The following is a 17594-nucleotide window of genomic DNA, read 5'->3' as shown; positions in this document are numbered from 1 at the left end:
CAAACATCTGGTGACTATTGATGGATACACAACATCAAACATTTCAGTTTAAACTGATCGATTCATGAATCACAACAAGCATGACCAAGTTTATGGGTATGAAAGCACTTCTTCAGAGCTTTATGAAGATATTTACTGTAGAGAGGAGGAAAAAAGATGGAGGGAATCACTGACACACAAGCATGAAGAACAGTCAGATGTATGGACGACAGCCCCCCGTGTGTATGAATACAGAGGTCTCAGAGCGTGCAGCAGATGGGGCGGGGGATCTACTCTGGTGAGTTTGTGAGGTCACACCGAGGATGAACACTCTGTCAAATACCCACAATGTCAGCAGAGGAGATAGATGAAGAGGAACCAGACTGAAGAAAGTGTTGTATAAATGTGTTGTTTCCTGTCACCAGCTGCCAACTAATCACTGCTGTTATGTGAGTCCTGGTGAGGGAGAGAAGCATCTGGCGCTAAAAACAATGTCTTTGTTTGTCTGAAAATGATCAAAGGGCACAGTCAAGAGTAAAACAGCTTTGTCGCTGCTGGTTAAGAAAATATGTTGTGAAAAAAGCTCTCCCGAGTGATGACTCCGGCATGTCAGGCTGCTGGGGTTTGTCGTAAAACACCATTTCATTTTGTGTCAACAGAGGTAACACGGCATCTATGGTTCTCTACATCATACCACGAGATAAATAATTGGCTTCCTAAATAAACTTGTCACTAAAGCTACATATAAGAGAACAAATAATGAACAAAGTACTTTGTAAATCATCTCAAATTGAGCTTTTTGATTGGTTCAGTTGTTGGATTATACAGCACGATGGCCAAACTTGTAGAGATATCTTTGGGGGAAAGTCAAACATGTCGAGCCAATTTGCGATAACAATAATACACCACCAATATAGTCACAATCCTGAGAAGAGCAAAATGTATTTCTTGCGTCTTTTTTCAATTTTGAGACATACAGTGAGAGCTGTCTAGTTTTTCAAGTGTTGTCTTATAATAATAATAATAAGAAGAAGAGGAACAAGGCATTTCCACTTTGATCAATAACACAACTGCATATTCAGTTGCATAAATATGGATTTGGTTTGTTATTTTTTATTTTCATTAACACCATCACTAAGGCTAGAGTCTCCTAGAAAGGGTCAAAGGCCTCATGCGGACATTTAAGGAAATCTGATGAAATAAAAACTGAGAAATTCTGACATCCATCATTATATTCAGTATTAGATTGTTTGGCTAATATTACAGGTGTAATTCTGCAGAACAAATGGTACAAGTCATCAAACAGTACCAACTAACTTAACATTTCCTGGGTCAAAATGGTGTGATTAAAGTTGTGCAAAATCATATAATAAGACATTCGCTTAAGATCACTTGAAGACTATTCCCAGTGGGTTATAACACAGCTCTGTCACACACCCGTTTCCGAAGCCATCGTGATCGTATTAGCTAACACAGCAGGTGTGCTCCTGTTATTGCGTAAACATGATGACATTTAATATCTTCCAGGTTTGAGTGATTGTGTAGCAGGTTGCAGCAGCTGGATGTAAACATGTTCGATTGGAGTTTATGGATATGACGGCACGTCATAATCCAGTCTGACTAACAGTGTATGCCAATGTGTGTGCAGGGGTGGTGTTATGTGATTGTTCTCCAGCAAGCCCAGACATCAGCAGTTAACACCAGATGGCAGGCTGGTAAGACAACAGCAGAGGGGGAGGAGAAGATAGACGAGACCCTTCTATCCTTTTATCATCATCTGTTCTTCTGCATGGATGCTAGCAGGCTGTCAATTTTAATGAAGAAACTGAGGACAGTCTAGCTGAACATAACGGTCTACCTGACATGACCACTTTGGTAAGTAGCATTATAAACTACCTGGCTGAAGTCAGCACAAAAAACTAAATGAATAAATAAAACACACAAAAAAAACACTTTTTGTTAAATGAAAAGTTTCAGTCAGTAATGTCGCGATTTATTTGCAGTCTATTGATGATGGGAAAATCCAAAGATTTGAAGGGGTAAAAACCTGGACTCAGTGTATTTAAGTAATAGGTCAACCTTATTCCTTGGACACCCATTATTTCTGCACCCTAAATCAATTCGTCATTACTTAGAGTGGTGACTTGTTTTTTTTGTTTTTTTGTCCGTCACGTGTGTGCACCCCTGAACGCAACTCAGAGTCAGTATTAATTATACTGGAACGTTCTTAGACTTTGGGAGAGTCAGAATAAAACTCAACCAAGTAAATAAATTCAAGGTCAAATAAGTGAAACAAAAATAGTAATACAACTGAGCTCACTTGGAACACAGCTCTTCCAGACAAAACAAACTGTGTCTCAAGGACTTCTACACTTATTTGTGTTGTTGACTTCCTGACAACCACTTGGGAAATGATATGAGCAGAAGGACAGAGACAGAACTGTACAAGATAAAGATTTCCTGACAGATGGAAAAATGGCCCCAAGAAGACGATGTGATGACAAGAAGGAAGTGAAAAGCAGATTGCTAAAAATATGTCAGTGGTTTGCCATATTCCTGTGGACGGCAAAGGAGAAGTATCTGCAAATGTGAAAGGACGGTGGCAGTATAGATGTGAAAACAGATTTTTATAAAAATGATGATGATCCACATTTGATTTATGAAATACGATGCAGGAGCTATGCATATACAGATCATGCACTTTAAGATGTTAAGAAAGAGAAGAAAGAAGAGCAAGGCTGAGTAAAAAGTCTTTATTCATCATTAAAGCCAAAGAGTGACAGGCATGCAAAGAGTGTTGTCAAAAATGATACTGAGTCAGATTGTGAGAATGAGTCTCATTAGCACTGGTTACGAAATTCAGAACTGAAAATCTTCCTACAGGCTGCAGAGCTGGGCATTGTCCAGGAGGGTCTGTTGAGTGGACCAAAGATGGCAGTTAAAAAATTGTAAATCAGGAAGTCACTTTGTGTGCGCCTCTAGATTCTCCATGACCTTGTACTTCGATGTGTCCTGTGTTGGACAACTATACTATTTTAAGGAAACACAATTGGTTTCTGCTGAACCTCCTAGGAGCAACATTGGGTCCGAAGGGGTTCTACTTTGATGCACGTATACTGTAGTTCTTATGGTCGAATCTTGCTGGCAGGTTCATGTTCAAGCAATTACACTTTTGTAGATGTGTCAAAAACCATGGTCTCATACTTGAAGGAGATAAGCCATTAGATTACCAACCCCCAAAAACAAACTGGTGTCACCCCGGATTTAAAGGAGCTGGGCGTCCCATCTCTGGTGTTTCACTGCAGCTCATTCCGCACTGTAGGGCCATCAGGTCAGGTGTAACCCATGGCAGATATGTATGGATTTAAATTAATTTATCAGCTTTTAGTTAGAAAATAAAAAGCAAACATCAAGGTCAGTGGGAATGACCTACTGTCAGAGACACAGTGACATATGGTGCAAAAGTACAAGTTCATTAGGAGTAAATCAGAACCTTCAACAACACATGTCCATCAAAACCATCTCTTACCATCTCACGAGGCAGGAACATGTCTTCCTGTCGTAGGACTACAAGTGAGACGCTCTCTCCGTGACGAGTGCTCCGCAGCATACACACCAAATCTTCCTGGCCAACACCCGAAATATCAGCGCCGTTGACCTACACAGACATTCCACCGTCGCATCAGCAGGAAGCTCTGTAGAGAGACAGTGTATCTGAGCGACCACTGCACCTCCAGTATTCGGTCTCCAGACTGCAGGCGTCCATCGCGGATCGCAGCTCCTCTGGGCAGAATGTTTTTGACGAGAATTGGACCTGGACCATGAACTGTCGAGTCTCTGGTAACGACAGTGAAACCGAGACCATCAGAACCTGGGAACACAATCGGACACACAAACAAATGTTGGTTAGAGTGACTTAGTGTTTATAAATAGTGTGTACAGTCCTCAGATATAGATATAGACATGAAAGGGAAAAAAGCAATTGAACAGAAGATTAAAAAGAAATAATCATTACCAATAATAATACTTAAGATGAAAATCAAAAGAGTACTAACAAGATAAATCGTTACATAGCTTGAGCAATTGTTTCAAAAGTGGGTGATTCAGAGTTTGTTTTAGCATATTGAATGAAAGGATGCCAACATAGTCGATGTGTTTTAAGATTGTAAGAGATTTTAAGATTCTTTCTCATGAATCTTGTCTCCTGAACATATAGACAAGATGTCATATTAGGTATAGGTTCACTTCACCATTCTCCAGGAATTATCCTCTTAGCCACAAACAGACCAAGAGCCAAAACCAGCTGGAAGACCTCTGGAAGCTTTTTAGAAGCAGTAGAGCAACCCATAATAATCAATTAACCATGTGGAACGTAAAATGTAAGGCATACAAAGAATTCAAAATAAAGGAGCAAGAGCACCTGTAGTAGTACAACTACTGTAGTAAAAACAGTAGTTGTTTTTCGGAAATGTCAGCTCTGCAGGATGATCAAAATACATACCTCAATTTCATGACATTTAACATAAACATTGATAGGAGTAAGCTCACTTATTAGTGGCAGTCGTCCCATGATGTGAAGCTTAAACTGACGTGTGTTAATGTGTACATGGCTATGCATTTGTATTAGAGTAAATACCTTAGGGGCACTTCGACAGAGTTTATGTTTGTTAAGTGCTAGCATATTACAGTGCTTCGCCCACCTCTACTAACATTATGTAGGGTTAAGACCAGGATTTGCAGTTTTGACAGTGAAGGAGGACCTTCACTTTATGACAGGGTATTATGTACTCATGTCATAATGTTATGGCTCAGTGTTCCAGTGTTCTTAAATGGATTAAGAATTAGAGAAGAAAAAGGGAGAAAACACATGACAACCAGTCAAAACACTCACCAAACTGCAATATAACAGCAGCTTAAGACATGAATTTGAACCAAAACCTTGCAGGATTCAAACCAGGTAAGATGGCAGCACCACATGCACTTGTGAGAGCATTAAAAGAGCATGCTTCAAAATGTATCTTTTGATATAGCTGCTGCTGCTACTGCTGCTGCTACGGCTGCTGACACACTTTCAGGTGTAAAAGCTTTAAACTGGGTTTAGGTAATGGACAAGAAAAGAGAAGCACCAGAGCAGCAACCTAGATAGAGTCATGGAGAATCAACACTACCGTAATATAGAAGTCACTGATCTGGAAGGTGATGTGTGGAGGATTAAAATACTGATCAGGTGTACGAAAGCGCTCACGATCATAAGCGCATGCGACAAAAACACATAAAGCAATTCTGCGCCAGTGTGTTTTATAGACCTCATTTGGTCTGGTCTCTTTAGCACGGCCGAGTCAGCACTTTGGCCCACTATGAATTCATATCAGCAGAAATGAACAGATCAATAAAGACTTAATAGACCCCGAAGAGAGGGAATCAGGAAGATGGAGAGCAGCGGAAGGAGAGTAAGCCACGGAGCTGAACGTGTGAAGAAATCCGCTGAGATCTATGGTGGGGAAATGTCACCGCTTTCATTAATAATAGAAGGTTATTTTCCTCTATTAATCTGTCTGATTAGCTATACCATTCTAAACTATCTTCACTGGGTTCACTGATTAAGAACCTGTGAAAATCGTCAGAAGTGCAGAGATTCATTGGAAAGATCCTTCTCACCTTTCTTGAGGTCAATCCTCAGTCGCCGCCCGGCTTTCTTCGTGAGCAGCAGACTGGAGAGGGCACGGTCTTTACCAGGGCAAGCAGGGCTAGCACTCCTTGACCTCTGAATACACAGAAATACTCATGTCAAGCAGATCTTCCAAACAAGCTTTTTATCAAACAACACCTGAAGATGGAGTAGGCGCTGCAATGACCAGCAGGGAAACACTTTGAAACTAGGACAAGTTCATCAACAACTAGTTCCTGCAGGTGTGAATCACCAGGTCTTTATTTTCAGGGGCTCAACAGCAAATGAGCCCCAGAAGTCATTTCAGCAGTTGCTTGGAAACCGTCGTGATTTCGACAAGAACACATTAGAATATGAACAGCCAACCTGACTGTTTCCAAAGTGGAATCAGCACCGAGGTGCCAAGACATAAGTGCACAGGTGGCAAACATGTCAGTGCTCCCGATTGCAGTGATGAAATAAACTTAGGTGACTATTTGTTGTTTTCTTCATTTAGCATTTTGATTAGGCACTCAGATGCCTAATTAAAAGTTCATGAAAAATCACACAACCAGAATGATTGAAATTACACAATGTAGCTGAACAGGATATTTATGAAACAGCCATTGTTGTCTTTCACAATTTCAGTTTTAGAGTGGCCAGATGGAATTATTTTCAAAGTCACCACAAGTACTGTCATAGTCGACTCAGAAGTAACTGAGGAAACAGTTAAAAAGTATAAAAATAAGCAAAAACATCTCTTTATCTTGAGCAGTTGCCAGTGATATTTGCTCAATATGATATTCCTTAACAAAAAATGAGATACTTCCCCGATCATTGAGTAAGTATTCTTTCATTCAAGGTACACACACAAGGCATTGAAGTGAGCAATATATGAGTTGTCAAGTGAATATAATTTCACTTGTGGAGAAAACTTTAGACGGACACGAGTTACAAAAAGAATTTACCAGTATGATTCAAACGGACATCGCTTGTACTTTGAAAAACATTTTCACCACATCGAGCAGATCCCATCAGATTTCTACAGTCAAAATCTCTTCAGAGCAGAGCTGGTACTTACATCAGCCTCTGGGGGGTTCACATCAATCGCCAATTGCGTTGCTGCAATCTCTGGAGGCTTGAAGACAGGTTTGGCTTTGACAGGAGGCGGTGGATCTTTGGCTTTTGGGTAAGTTCTAGGGCTGCCATCAGAGATGCTGCTGTTGCTGACCAGCTGACCTATCAGACTCTTCTCATAGTTTTCCTTGTGACAGGAGGGAACCACTTCCAGGCGGACAGTGGACGAGTGCATGGCATGGCGGAACACTTCCTGGGCTCTGTGAGAGAAAAGGACGTGGGAGATGTCAACTGAAAACGTCCATCACTCTAAATACCTTATGAGTGGAACATTCAAGAGAATTAGTGGAATGAACCATCACTGTCAGTCACAAAACATAATTACCAAATGAAATAATCATGACATTAGACTTAAAAAAAAATGAAGTACTGACTTCTGTAATCTCATTTTGTTTTAAATGCGCAGCATGAGAGCTGCTGATGGACACTACAATCAATACTCGAGATGATCATCACTGACATATGGACAAAAATAGAGCTAATCTGACTGTAATTTTAGAAGAGGGCCTTTTTTGTTGCGAGACTATATTATTAGATAAAAACATTTGCATAAGACTATTTACAAATCAATTTAGGAACAATATGCAAATGTTAATGTACTGTTAATCGATTTACTCTCCCTAAGTTAAAACATAAATAAAGAATCCCAGGGTATTGTGAGTGCTGCCAAACAACTGGAGAAGAAAGACATTTAGAGAATTTAAACAACAGTAACAAGAGAGGCTTGGAAACTAATGCAATTCTAATGTGAGCCTCATTTAGCGGCATGAACAAGGTATATCCCTCAAAATCACTTGTGTTTGTGTGTCTGGGTTGAGGAACTCCCTGAGGATATAATCCATTTACCCAGAGCAGAAACACAAACCTCCACATAAGATCTCATTACCACACTAAATACTGGACAAGAAACACTGTTTCTAAGTGTAATGTGCTGCAATCAATCACAGAACCATCTGGTCCCAAATGGATCTTCTGCAGTACCATTGCAAGAGGGGAGAAAAACATAAACCTCTCACACAGCTCCTCCAACATGCGGTGTCTGACTTGAATTGTCTTTTTAGGAGTAGAGATGACGTTGATAAAGATACCTTCAACGTTCATCAATTACTTTGCCACATGAACAACCTGGTGACAATACATCAGAGTCTCATCTTACAGTCGACAAGAATGTGCTTTTCCTTCTATACAAGGGGTTTCAATGCTGCTGACCATGCGACGGCCAGGTTGCCACAGTTCCAGTGATTGACACACTCATACCACCATTAACTCCTCAGCATCAGTCCACTGGTCCCATGAAGTGTAGGACTTTTATAACACCTGTATAGGCAACTCTCAGGCTCATTGTTTTCTTTGTTCAGAAACGAGGAAAAACTAATTGTTCTTCATATTGAACTGAGGTTGTACGATGTTAAATTGTCCATGAAAAGAGTAAACAGAAAAACAATGAAAATGTATAAATAACTGAGTCCAACTTCCCAGGCAGTCTTGCTATTTATTCATGAAGACAAAATTATAGTTTGATAAAGTAAAGCAATGATTTTGGGTTCATGAATTTACTGACTTTTAAAACTTTTTTCAGGATCCGTGGGAACCCTGTCTTAAAGATGTTCCTTCCGCGTGTATTTATTTGTTTATTTATTATTATTCTAAATGGTAGCAATGTCCACTGACTGGGACTTGAGATACAGATTTGATAACTTATTCATAATTTCATAACTCAATAATTTGCAACTTGACTTCAGCTTGAGCAGCACCTTCTCAACTTCCTTTTGTCTTCATCCTTTTGATTCAAAATACATAGGTAATCCATTGATTCATTAATATTTCATGATTACACAAAGAAATCTTAAGACTTATCTGACGTGCAACAATACACGGCTTCCGCCACATATGAACTCGGGTGGCGCACAGCCACGGCTTAAATGAGAGCTGCTACGCCATTCGAAAAATTATCTCTTTTAATAGGTGAACTCTCACATGATCAAGTATTTTAAAATAAAGTTGAAACATTGAAACAAACGGACAACACCTCATGGACGCATCATGGAGGTGGACATTGACAATGACGGTTTTTGTTTGCCATGTTATTCACAGAAAGATCCTGAAAGAAACATCATAGTGACTGAAGTCACGTTGCTCGCAGAACTCAAGTTGCGCATTGGGCCGGACACATGAAGAGACAGATAGCGTCAGGACGGCTGCAGACTGAAGAAAGGTCTTTTTCTCAATATTGAAAACTGGTGTTTTCAATTGTCACCAACTCAGTAAATGTCGAAACATTCCCCTCCACCACTGGGGAGGGTTTCTGTCGGGATAGCCCCTGAACCTGGTGTGTTTCTGGAAACCCTCAATAGTGTCTCTGAACTGGCGACTTCCCTGAATGGATGGGATTTTAATATAGACACAAGAGAATAACTTATTTACACGTATAGCTGACCATACTGAACAAATTACCACTTTCAGGTTACTGACTTATAGATGGATCCATCCGGGCAAAAAAGAATCTTTGTTTTGTTTTCACCAAAATACTGGATGTAACTCTGATGTCATTAAGTACATTTTCAAATGGCTGCAGGACACACAAATGCACCACCTGCCTTAAATTCCAATTTAAAAGCAGAACATTACAAACAAACAGTAATATTCTCAAAACAATTCAGATGACTGAGGTGCAGTTTCAGTGAACAGAATTAATGAGACAATTTGCGATTAGAAAATACTGACATATATGTGGATCACCGCAATTTTTTACTGAAAGTGAATTATTGCTTGCAAGCCTCATTAGGTACAGAGAAAGGGGAAATGTTAAAGAAAATATAAAGAACCAATGATCCACAAACTTGGGTTGAGGGACCTCCCTTCACTTTTAACTTAGTGCTGTGGGATTTTATAGTGCAATCCTAGGGATGTACTACGGTACAGGAATTCACTCTCTGGGGTTCAACAAATGAACAGGGACTTCTGCACTCACTGGCTGAAGGTCTTGTCCATGAGGTCAGTGCTGTTGATTTTGACGATACATTCTTCCTCTTGGAACAGTCCCTCTTTCCTTGAGCGGCTTTCCTCCTCCACTCCACGGATGTACAGACCCAGAGACCTGCAGAAGTAGCATACAATCAAGTATGGCAGATGCTCTACCTGCTGGTAAAATACAAGTTTTGTCTTGTTATTCTTCTAAAGTGGGTCAATGGACAATAGACGTGGTAAATCCATGACCCCATGACCACAGGAAAAGAAGTGGTAGCCAACACAAATGTCATAAAAAGCATAGCGAGGTAAGCTCATTCAAATTTACACTCTAGGAAATAGCAGGGATGCTGGGAAGACAATGTAGCTGGAGCTCAGGAAAAGCAACAGACTTGACTAAACATAACAGTTTCCTTTCTCCACTCACAGATTAACATAAGAATATGTAGCAGTATTAGCTCGAAGGACTTCAGCTGCATGAATAAAAAAAGATTAAGGGGTGAAAGATACAGGAAAACTTTGGCAGAAATGGATGCAGTGTTTGAGGATGATAGGGGAAGGAAAGGGGTGCAAAGGGAATTTTATGCAGAGATTGGCAGGGTCAGGTGAGTCAAGAGAAGAGCTCGAAAAATTCATCCTGCTTTGCATGGGGAAATCCCCGTCCACTGTTTGGCTGTCACACACCCAGAGAAAAGCCCAGAGTAGCGATGCTGCTTTTCTTCTCCATTTTGATTCCATTGTAAGAAAGTGTGTCAGAGAGAAAGCATTTGTTCGAGAGAGCTGTGTGTGCCAAGCTGCCAGAGGTCTGAATGTGGTTCAAGGAAGGAAAATGCAATGTAATAATAGGAGTGAAAGCACTAGTGAGTGGACTCACCGTCCACTGAGTGAAGAGCAGTAGGGGACCACATGGATGCCCAGGGGGCTGTCTTCTCCCAGAATCTCCACTGTTCTTGTCAGGCTTCTCCAAAAATAAATGAATAATTTTAAAAAATCAGATATTGTCATTCATTGAAATTTGTTGTGTGCATGTTTATGATTCCATAACATTTTTGCCTTTCTTCTTAAAAATTAAAAATTAAAAAATGGGAACTCGCTCAATCACTTCTGGAAGCGAAATATGCAGTCAAGCCTTGTTGATCACTGTTTTACATTCCAGAAGCTCTTCAGCACTACAACGGAGAGAAACCATTTCTATAAAAGCATCGGGCGCAGGATGTAGGAGCACAGTGTGTCAGCCAAGACACAAACCTGAACACAACCACCGAAAGTGAAAGGAGAGTGACTAAACCAAAGGATATGGACATTATTTCATTGTGCTGTGTAACAACAAAGTGTATTACTATGGTATTAAGTATTACTATTGACTTTTATAACTCTGTACCAATATTTATAGATTTTTGTTTTTGCTTCTTTTACTGTACACTGCTGCCACACAGTAGTGTCCCTCTACTACCTTAAAGGATGGAGATACAAGCAAAATGCAAACAAGACAAAAACTTTTTTTGTCACCTAGCCTTTAGCTAGGTGCTCCAAATGTAGCTGAGGGTTTCCCCCTTCAAATCTTCTATTAAAGGCGATATTGCACATGTTAGCTGCAAGCTGCAATCCTACTCTCACCAATGGCCACAAGCGCTTGGTAATGATCAAAAGATTTTGGTCTGACTACAGATTAGGTGAGGCGCTCAGTCATCCAGGAGAGACACAAAGTAGAACCACTGATCCTCCACAGAAGACAGATGTGGCGGGTGTCTTTTTAGGCTGCTTCCAGTGATCTTCCTATCCAGATCCAAGATCAGATAACCTGATCTGCTTCTAGTGGGGACACTGTGGGCCTCAGTCCTTTTTTTACATGAAGTGTCTGGGCACTCCTGTTTCCTCCTACAGTCCAAATATATGCAGATGTTGATGCACTCTAAAACTGTCCATAGGTGTGAGTGTTTGTGTGGCACATGTGTGCGCAAGCGGTAGTTTGTCTCTGTGTGCACAGTGATAGGCTACCGACCTGTTCCTCACACCCACGGGCAAATAAGGGAATAAGTGATAGAAAGCAAAAGGTGACAGAAAGGAGATTTGCTTCTGGCTCAGAATATTACCAACAACATCAGTTCCTCCCAAAGAAACTTTAGCAGACATGAGAACAGAGGCAGATTGCGTGACCCTTCACTTAACTTAATGATTTGCAAGATTGTTTGCAAAGGGAACAGGACTGATGTCACTTTGGTTACTTCATACTTTGACACAATAGATAAAATATAAATATAAAACAACAGTATTTCAGAAAGGCATAAGAAATCTTATGTATGCTGTTTCCCTCATGTGAGGAGAGAGTAGGCATGTTGGAATAGGTGCTGTATGAGAGCGTGGCAGCTAGAAGGAGAAAGGACATAAGTGAGACCTGCCATGATGTATGGTTCAGAGACAGTAGCTCTGACACAAAAAACATGGAGCAGAGTTAGAAGTGACAGAGTGTCAGATTCAGGTGGTTTTGGGCACTGTCCAGTCTCAGTCTGGATCACAAAAAGCATGATCTTGACTTGATCTGTCTTAGGTCTCGGCTCAGGTGGTCTTGACTGCCAGTCCAATTGCGGAATCCTGTTTTGTCTCCTCCCTCATCTCTAGCCTCGTCATAGGCGAGGATGGCCGAACTTAACATTTCACTTCCTCTCTATGTCCTATTTTACTATTAAAAAAATAATTCCAAGTGTGCTTCATTTGCCTGGGTACTGAATAGTAAAAAAAAAACTCTTATACTCTGAGTTTCAAATAAAATTGTACTTGTTTGCAGACCATGTTTGACTACAGACCAATAGAAGTAACACTTCAGTTAAAAAACATAAGCCTTTTAAAAACTTTCACTGAGATAAAAATACCTTCTCACTGCAGTCTTGCTGTGTGTTGCAGGGCCAGGGAGACCAGTGTATTAATAACTGGCAAATCTGCATTTGCTCTGTGGAATGTTGTGTATGTAGGAGCGCATGCACTAATCATCTCGATGGGATTCCCTTTTTCCACTTCTTCAATGTGTCACTCTAGTTTGGATTATTTAAGTTTGTGTCTACTTTACATTCGGGGCGCGTCTAAATGTGTGTGCATGTTAGAGCTTTTGTTTGTTTGATTAGTTAATCTATCACAGCGCAGCCATTAATCCTGCTCTGACCTTCTCTCTGCTCCACGGAGAGTTTTTTTTTCCTCAACTTCATTTTCTACTTTCACCCTCATCTCAGAGTCTGTCGTTGTCTGCTCATTCCGTGACTCTCTTTAGTGCATGCGTCCATTGCCAGCTCCCATGCATTCATCACAGCACAGATGCTGATGAACTCCAGACAGAGCAGCAGTTGATGGTGTAAGGCAACGAGAGAGTACAAATAGCAATTGTCGCCTTATTTAAATAACTGTCTCTTTCAAACATCCGCAATGAAGATGCAAAGCTGATCCAACCACGAAGATGACATTAGGAAAAAAGACAACGGTCAATCGAGTGAGGGGGCAAAGAAAATGAAGAGGTTGAAAGTTTAGAAGAAAAGTAGAGCGGAAATGTCAAGCAACACAATCTCAGTTATACAACAAGCAAAATACTATTTAAGGCAGGCGTCCCCAACCTACTTTAACTGTGAGCTGTGTCTCTCTCTGGAGGAGTTTCTGCTGGTTCTGTGAAAATTGACTTTTATGATTAAATAAAATTGTTAAATAAGTGTAGAGATTGTTATTTCCATTTTTCACAACTCTAATAGAACCGTGTTGCATTTGAAACATCACCAAATGTGTTCTGCCCATTTTCTTTTGGAGTTACTCTGTGGCCATGTGAGACAGTGAATGCTGCAAGATGTTTGAAGCTCAGTTGCGGCCAGTGAAAGATGTGATGGTCGGAGTAGTTGAGTTAATATATCCAGCAAGATCTCAGTTCTTTACATTGTGTAACGTGATTTTTTTTTTTTTTTTGGGTCAGAATCAAGGTGGGCAGCAGTTTTAGTCTGGGTGGAAGCACTGCGGCATGACAAAAGAAGCACTGAGTCAGTGTCTCAGGATCACAAAAAATATCACTGTGTTTAAGACCTTGATCATGCACCAAAGTTCTCCGGAGTCTTCGCACTGCGTTGTTTGGTCAGTGTTCAAAGTCACATGCAGCAGGTTGTTTTCAGCAGTAAATTGTGTGCGGTGAGTTATCACCTATCCCTTCTCACAACAACATAGTAATTGTGATCCTTTGTTGCATCCTAGCATGTAGTGGTTCCATCACATTTCTGAATGGTGATGTGAATGGAAACAATTTTTGAAATGACTTGCATGACTTCCTGTAGATTTGATGGGCCTTAAGTTATTTAAGCGCATCATACAAATTTTTGGCGTGAATAATAAATATAGGACGATGCAAGCTGTTGTGATTTAGGTCTAATATACAGCTTGGAATAAAAATAGTGCTTCAACCATCAAATTCCAGATCAAATCAGACATCATGGAATGAATTTTTAAACCCTGTCATGTTGTAAACACCACAATAGGAACTTGTTTTTAGATGCATATTGGTTAACAGATCCGCTACATTATTGTTTAAATCTTCAAAAGCACCAGACATTTAGGAAACCACTGTTTGATGGCAAGTATTGCAGGGGCCCGGATGTGTGACCTCCCAATTAACCCCCACCGGGCTCCCAGAATTGGGCTACTATGGAGAGAATGGGGACAGAAAAGAAGAAAACGACACACAAAATGAGGAAAAAAAGGGGCGGAATGGAGTCTGGAGCCCTGACAGCAGGAGGAGGCCCTGAATTAATTATGCAATGAATAACATCAATGTGTGAGGGGTAATAGAGGAAACCCTCCCTCTTGTCTCCGGCACCAGCTCTGTGTCTGATCTCTAAACCCCCCCACCACCACAGCACATGCACTTGAGATCTATTTACATTTCTTTCAAGATGTGTGATGGGTAGCAACATCAAGGCAATAACTATTGAAGTGGCCGAGATTTCGGGGAAAAAAAGGTGGGTAGGGAGAAAAAGACAAAGAAATAGAGCCTCATACACCCAACATGGGAGAAGATGAAGAGAGCAGGTGTTCTCTTTATCCACCTGCCACTTCACTGATCCACATTTATGAGAGACACAGAGGAGAAATTACACCCTAAAAGGATGCACTTTGGAGAACTATTCTTCTTCCCTATCCATTCTCACCTAGTCATCAAAATGGCACGGAAATGTTGAACATCTGCTGCGAAAATGAATTGACAAAATGGATCGTGTCTAAACTATGAAAGCTAGATCAAACAGGTACCAAACACCAAAGGGGGTTGTTATATACGTAAAGTTAGGGAACTGAGCCAGAATCTGTTCCTGTATGTGTTCCGAATGGAATCACCTTTGTGCAGCCAAATGAACGATCTTCAAAACACTTTCCAAAGATCCATTTCCTGATCATGTCCCCTTTTAAGAGGGCAGCAACCACTGCCAGCCCTGACTGAAGGTTTAAAGACTCCTTTTCTATAGGCTACCTGTCATCCACGCTCCTTTGTGATGCCCGGACAATGAGATCTATGATCTTATCTGATGAATTGGACTGGTTCAATACACAAAGGCAGAGAGAGAAGAAATTAAAAGAAGTAAATAACATTGCATGACTTTGAACACAAACGTTCTACTAACACAGAACCCATTTCACTTCCCGGTGATGCTGGACACTCGACGAAACCTATTTACTTTAACTGATGAGATCTACAACCCCACAGAGACAAAGACATGTTTCTAAAGAAAAATAATAAGCTTGCGAAACCATCGCAATAAACCAATTTACAGTAAATCTCTCCCTGTATAGAGAAGGCATGGCGATTCAATGGTAATGAGCTTTCTGGTGAGGTCTAAGTTATGGTCACCATTTAATAGACTTATAGGTTTGGTTACACATTCTCACAAGCACTCTAAAGGAGGATTGCATTCTCCTCCCTTTTTTAAATTTATAAACAGCAACAGACACTCAAATAAAACAGTACTTGGCTTGTTTTTTTTTTTCTTTACAATTTATGACTGCCATCCTGTACTCATTTTACTTTTTTTGCAATTTCAAGGATCGTTTCACAGATGAATATAAAAACCATTTACATCACTGTTCCATTACTTATTTTAGATAGAGAGAATGAGAGAGAGAGAGTGCATGTATCAGTGTGTGTGCATGCACTTGTTTATCCTGCCTTGTGGGGACCAATTCGTGACAAAAAACTATCCTTGCTGGGACCTTGTGCCTTCGCGGGGACCTTTCGCCAGTGCCCACAGGTCACGATAATTGGGTGTTAATTTGGTTCTGAGTCCTGGATAGGGTTAGCAATTAGTTTCGGATGGTGAGAGGCTAGGGAAAGCATTATGGCAATGAGAGGTCCTCAAAATGTCCCCACAAGGGTAGCAATACAAACATGCGAGTCTGTGCGTGTGAGTGCTTGAAAATATACGCTGCGTGCGTTTTGTTTTAAATTAATGCAGAATGTGGATAAAAACAATTTCTTCTTTGTTAGATAATGTAGAGGCCAGGGTGAACTAACTAGTGAGTACTATTTGAGTAGACTTTCATAAGTCATTTCTCAGTTCCCACATCATTGTGACGCTTCTGAAACGAACTTGTGCACACTGGAACGGCCCAGGGGAAACTGAGGGAATTCTAGAGCCAGATCGACTTAATTATGCAGATCTCATTAGTGTTTGTGTGGTTGCTGTGTATTCACCGTAAAAAAAATAAAAATATAAGTGTGACTAACTGTTTATTTTTGTATTTCCAGCGTGTGTATGTGTGGGCTTGGGAGATAGAGAACCTGACCCTGTTTTGGTCTTTTGTAGCTGGCTAATGATGGACTCTTTATGCTCACAGCATCTGTAGGGGCCTTGATCTAGATTTAAAATCCAGCATTAATGATGAGAATGTAGGACACAAACATAGACAAAAACATCAATAAATATGGATGTTGACAATTAAGCACAGATGAACAATCTCAGTTGGATGCACCACGATGACAGATCCTTGTTGTCTTTGGTTTAGGAGAAATAGCACACAAAACTCTCGACATTAAGGTCAGTGCTACCTTCTCCCACATACACTGACCTGCTGTTGAAGGTGTGTTTACTTTGGTGTCTCTCCACCCCCACTGGCTTCTCCACAGTGGGATGGGCAGCCTGTAGATAACACACAGAAAACACCCTTCCTGTCATTCCAAGTCATTTTTCAACAAATACAGCAGATATGTGACAAAAACAATGTCAAATATGGAAAGAGCATGGGGGTAAAGGGAAATGAGTCAGGCTGGGAATGCATTTTTGATTTTGGCTCCAAGAACAACTGCCATTTAACATTTGCTACACTAGATAATGTGATACATATTTATGAGCTTAATTTTCTGCTCCTTGATTATTTACACACCCAAGTAAGTGAGTTGGACCAATTAACTACTTTTTGGTCAGACCCTTCTCAACAATGCGGCTGGTACCCTATATATGAGTTATTTTTTTTCATCATTAAGTTCATGTTAATCATGTCTTCTGAAAAAGCACTATAACACTGACAGCATGGCCAGTGGACACACAACAACATTTTTGTGGCCTGGTGCAACAAACAGAATTGGATGAATTTAACACATTTTTCTGCAAACAAAGAAACAGAGAAACAATTCTGACTCACTTATGGCACTAAGGAATAAAAGTTAGAGCCATAAATATAAACAATTTTTGTTTTTGTGCTACGCTCATTGCTTTTTGTTTCGTCCAAGTCCAGTCCAACAGCCTGCAATGTTTTTTAAATGAAACAGGTAAAATCACACGTGATGACAATAATCACAAATAGTAAAAATAATAATAAATCAGCTGAGCAATGATGAAAATATCAATCACAATGT

At 40.4% G+C, this 17594-nt stretch overlaps 1 protein-coding gene across 8 annotated transcripts in view; it reads right to left on the bottom strand.

Moving 5' to 3' along the window:
* Positions 1-17594, bottom strand: part of pard3bb (par-3 family cell polarity regulator beta b) — a 143783-nt gene that overhangs the window by 87744 nt on the left and 38445 nt on the right. For 6 of the 8 annotated variants that reach the window (XM_053876827.1, XM_053876825.1, XM_053876824.1 and 3 more), the window contains 7 exons: positions 16808-16878; positions 10605-10691; positions 9735-9860; positions 6708-6963; positions 5638-5743; positions 3711-3850; positions 3509-3637 (listed from right to left, as the gene is read on the bottom strand). In XM_053876827.1, the coding sequence (XP_053732802.1) occupies positions 3509-3637; positions 3711-3850; positions 5638-5743; positions 6708-6963; positions 9735-9860; positions 10605-10691; positions 16808-16878 (915 nt within the window). The remainder of the gene's footprint in view (positions 1-3508; positions 3638-3710; positions 3851-5637; positions 5744-6707; positions 6964-9734; positions 9861-10604; positions 10692-16807; positions 16879-17594) is intronic. The other 2 variants (XM_053876823.1, XM_053876826.1) reach the window with 2 other exon arrangements.

The sequence above is a fragment of the Synchiropus splendidus genome, chromosome 10 (assembly GCF_027744825.2).
Source record: "Synchiropus splendidus isolate RoL2022-P1 chromosome 10, RoL_Sspl_1.0, whole genome shotgun sequence".
In the NCBI taxonomy this organism is placed as follows: domain Eukaryota; kingdom Metazoa; phylum Chordata; class Actinopteri; order Syngnathiformes; family Callionymidae; genus Synchiropus; species Synchiropus splendidus.
This window is presented reverse-complemented; position numbering and strand designations above follow the sequence as displayed.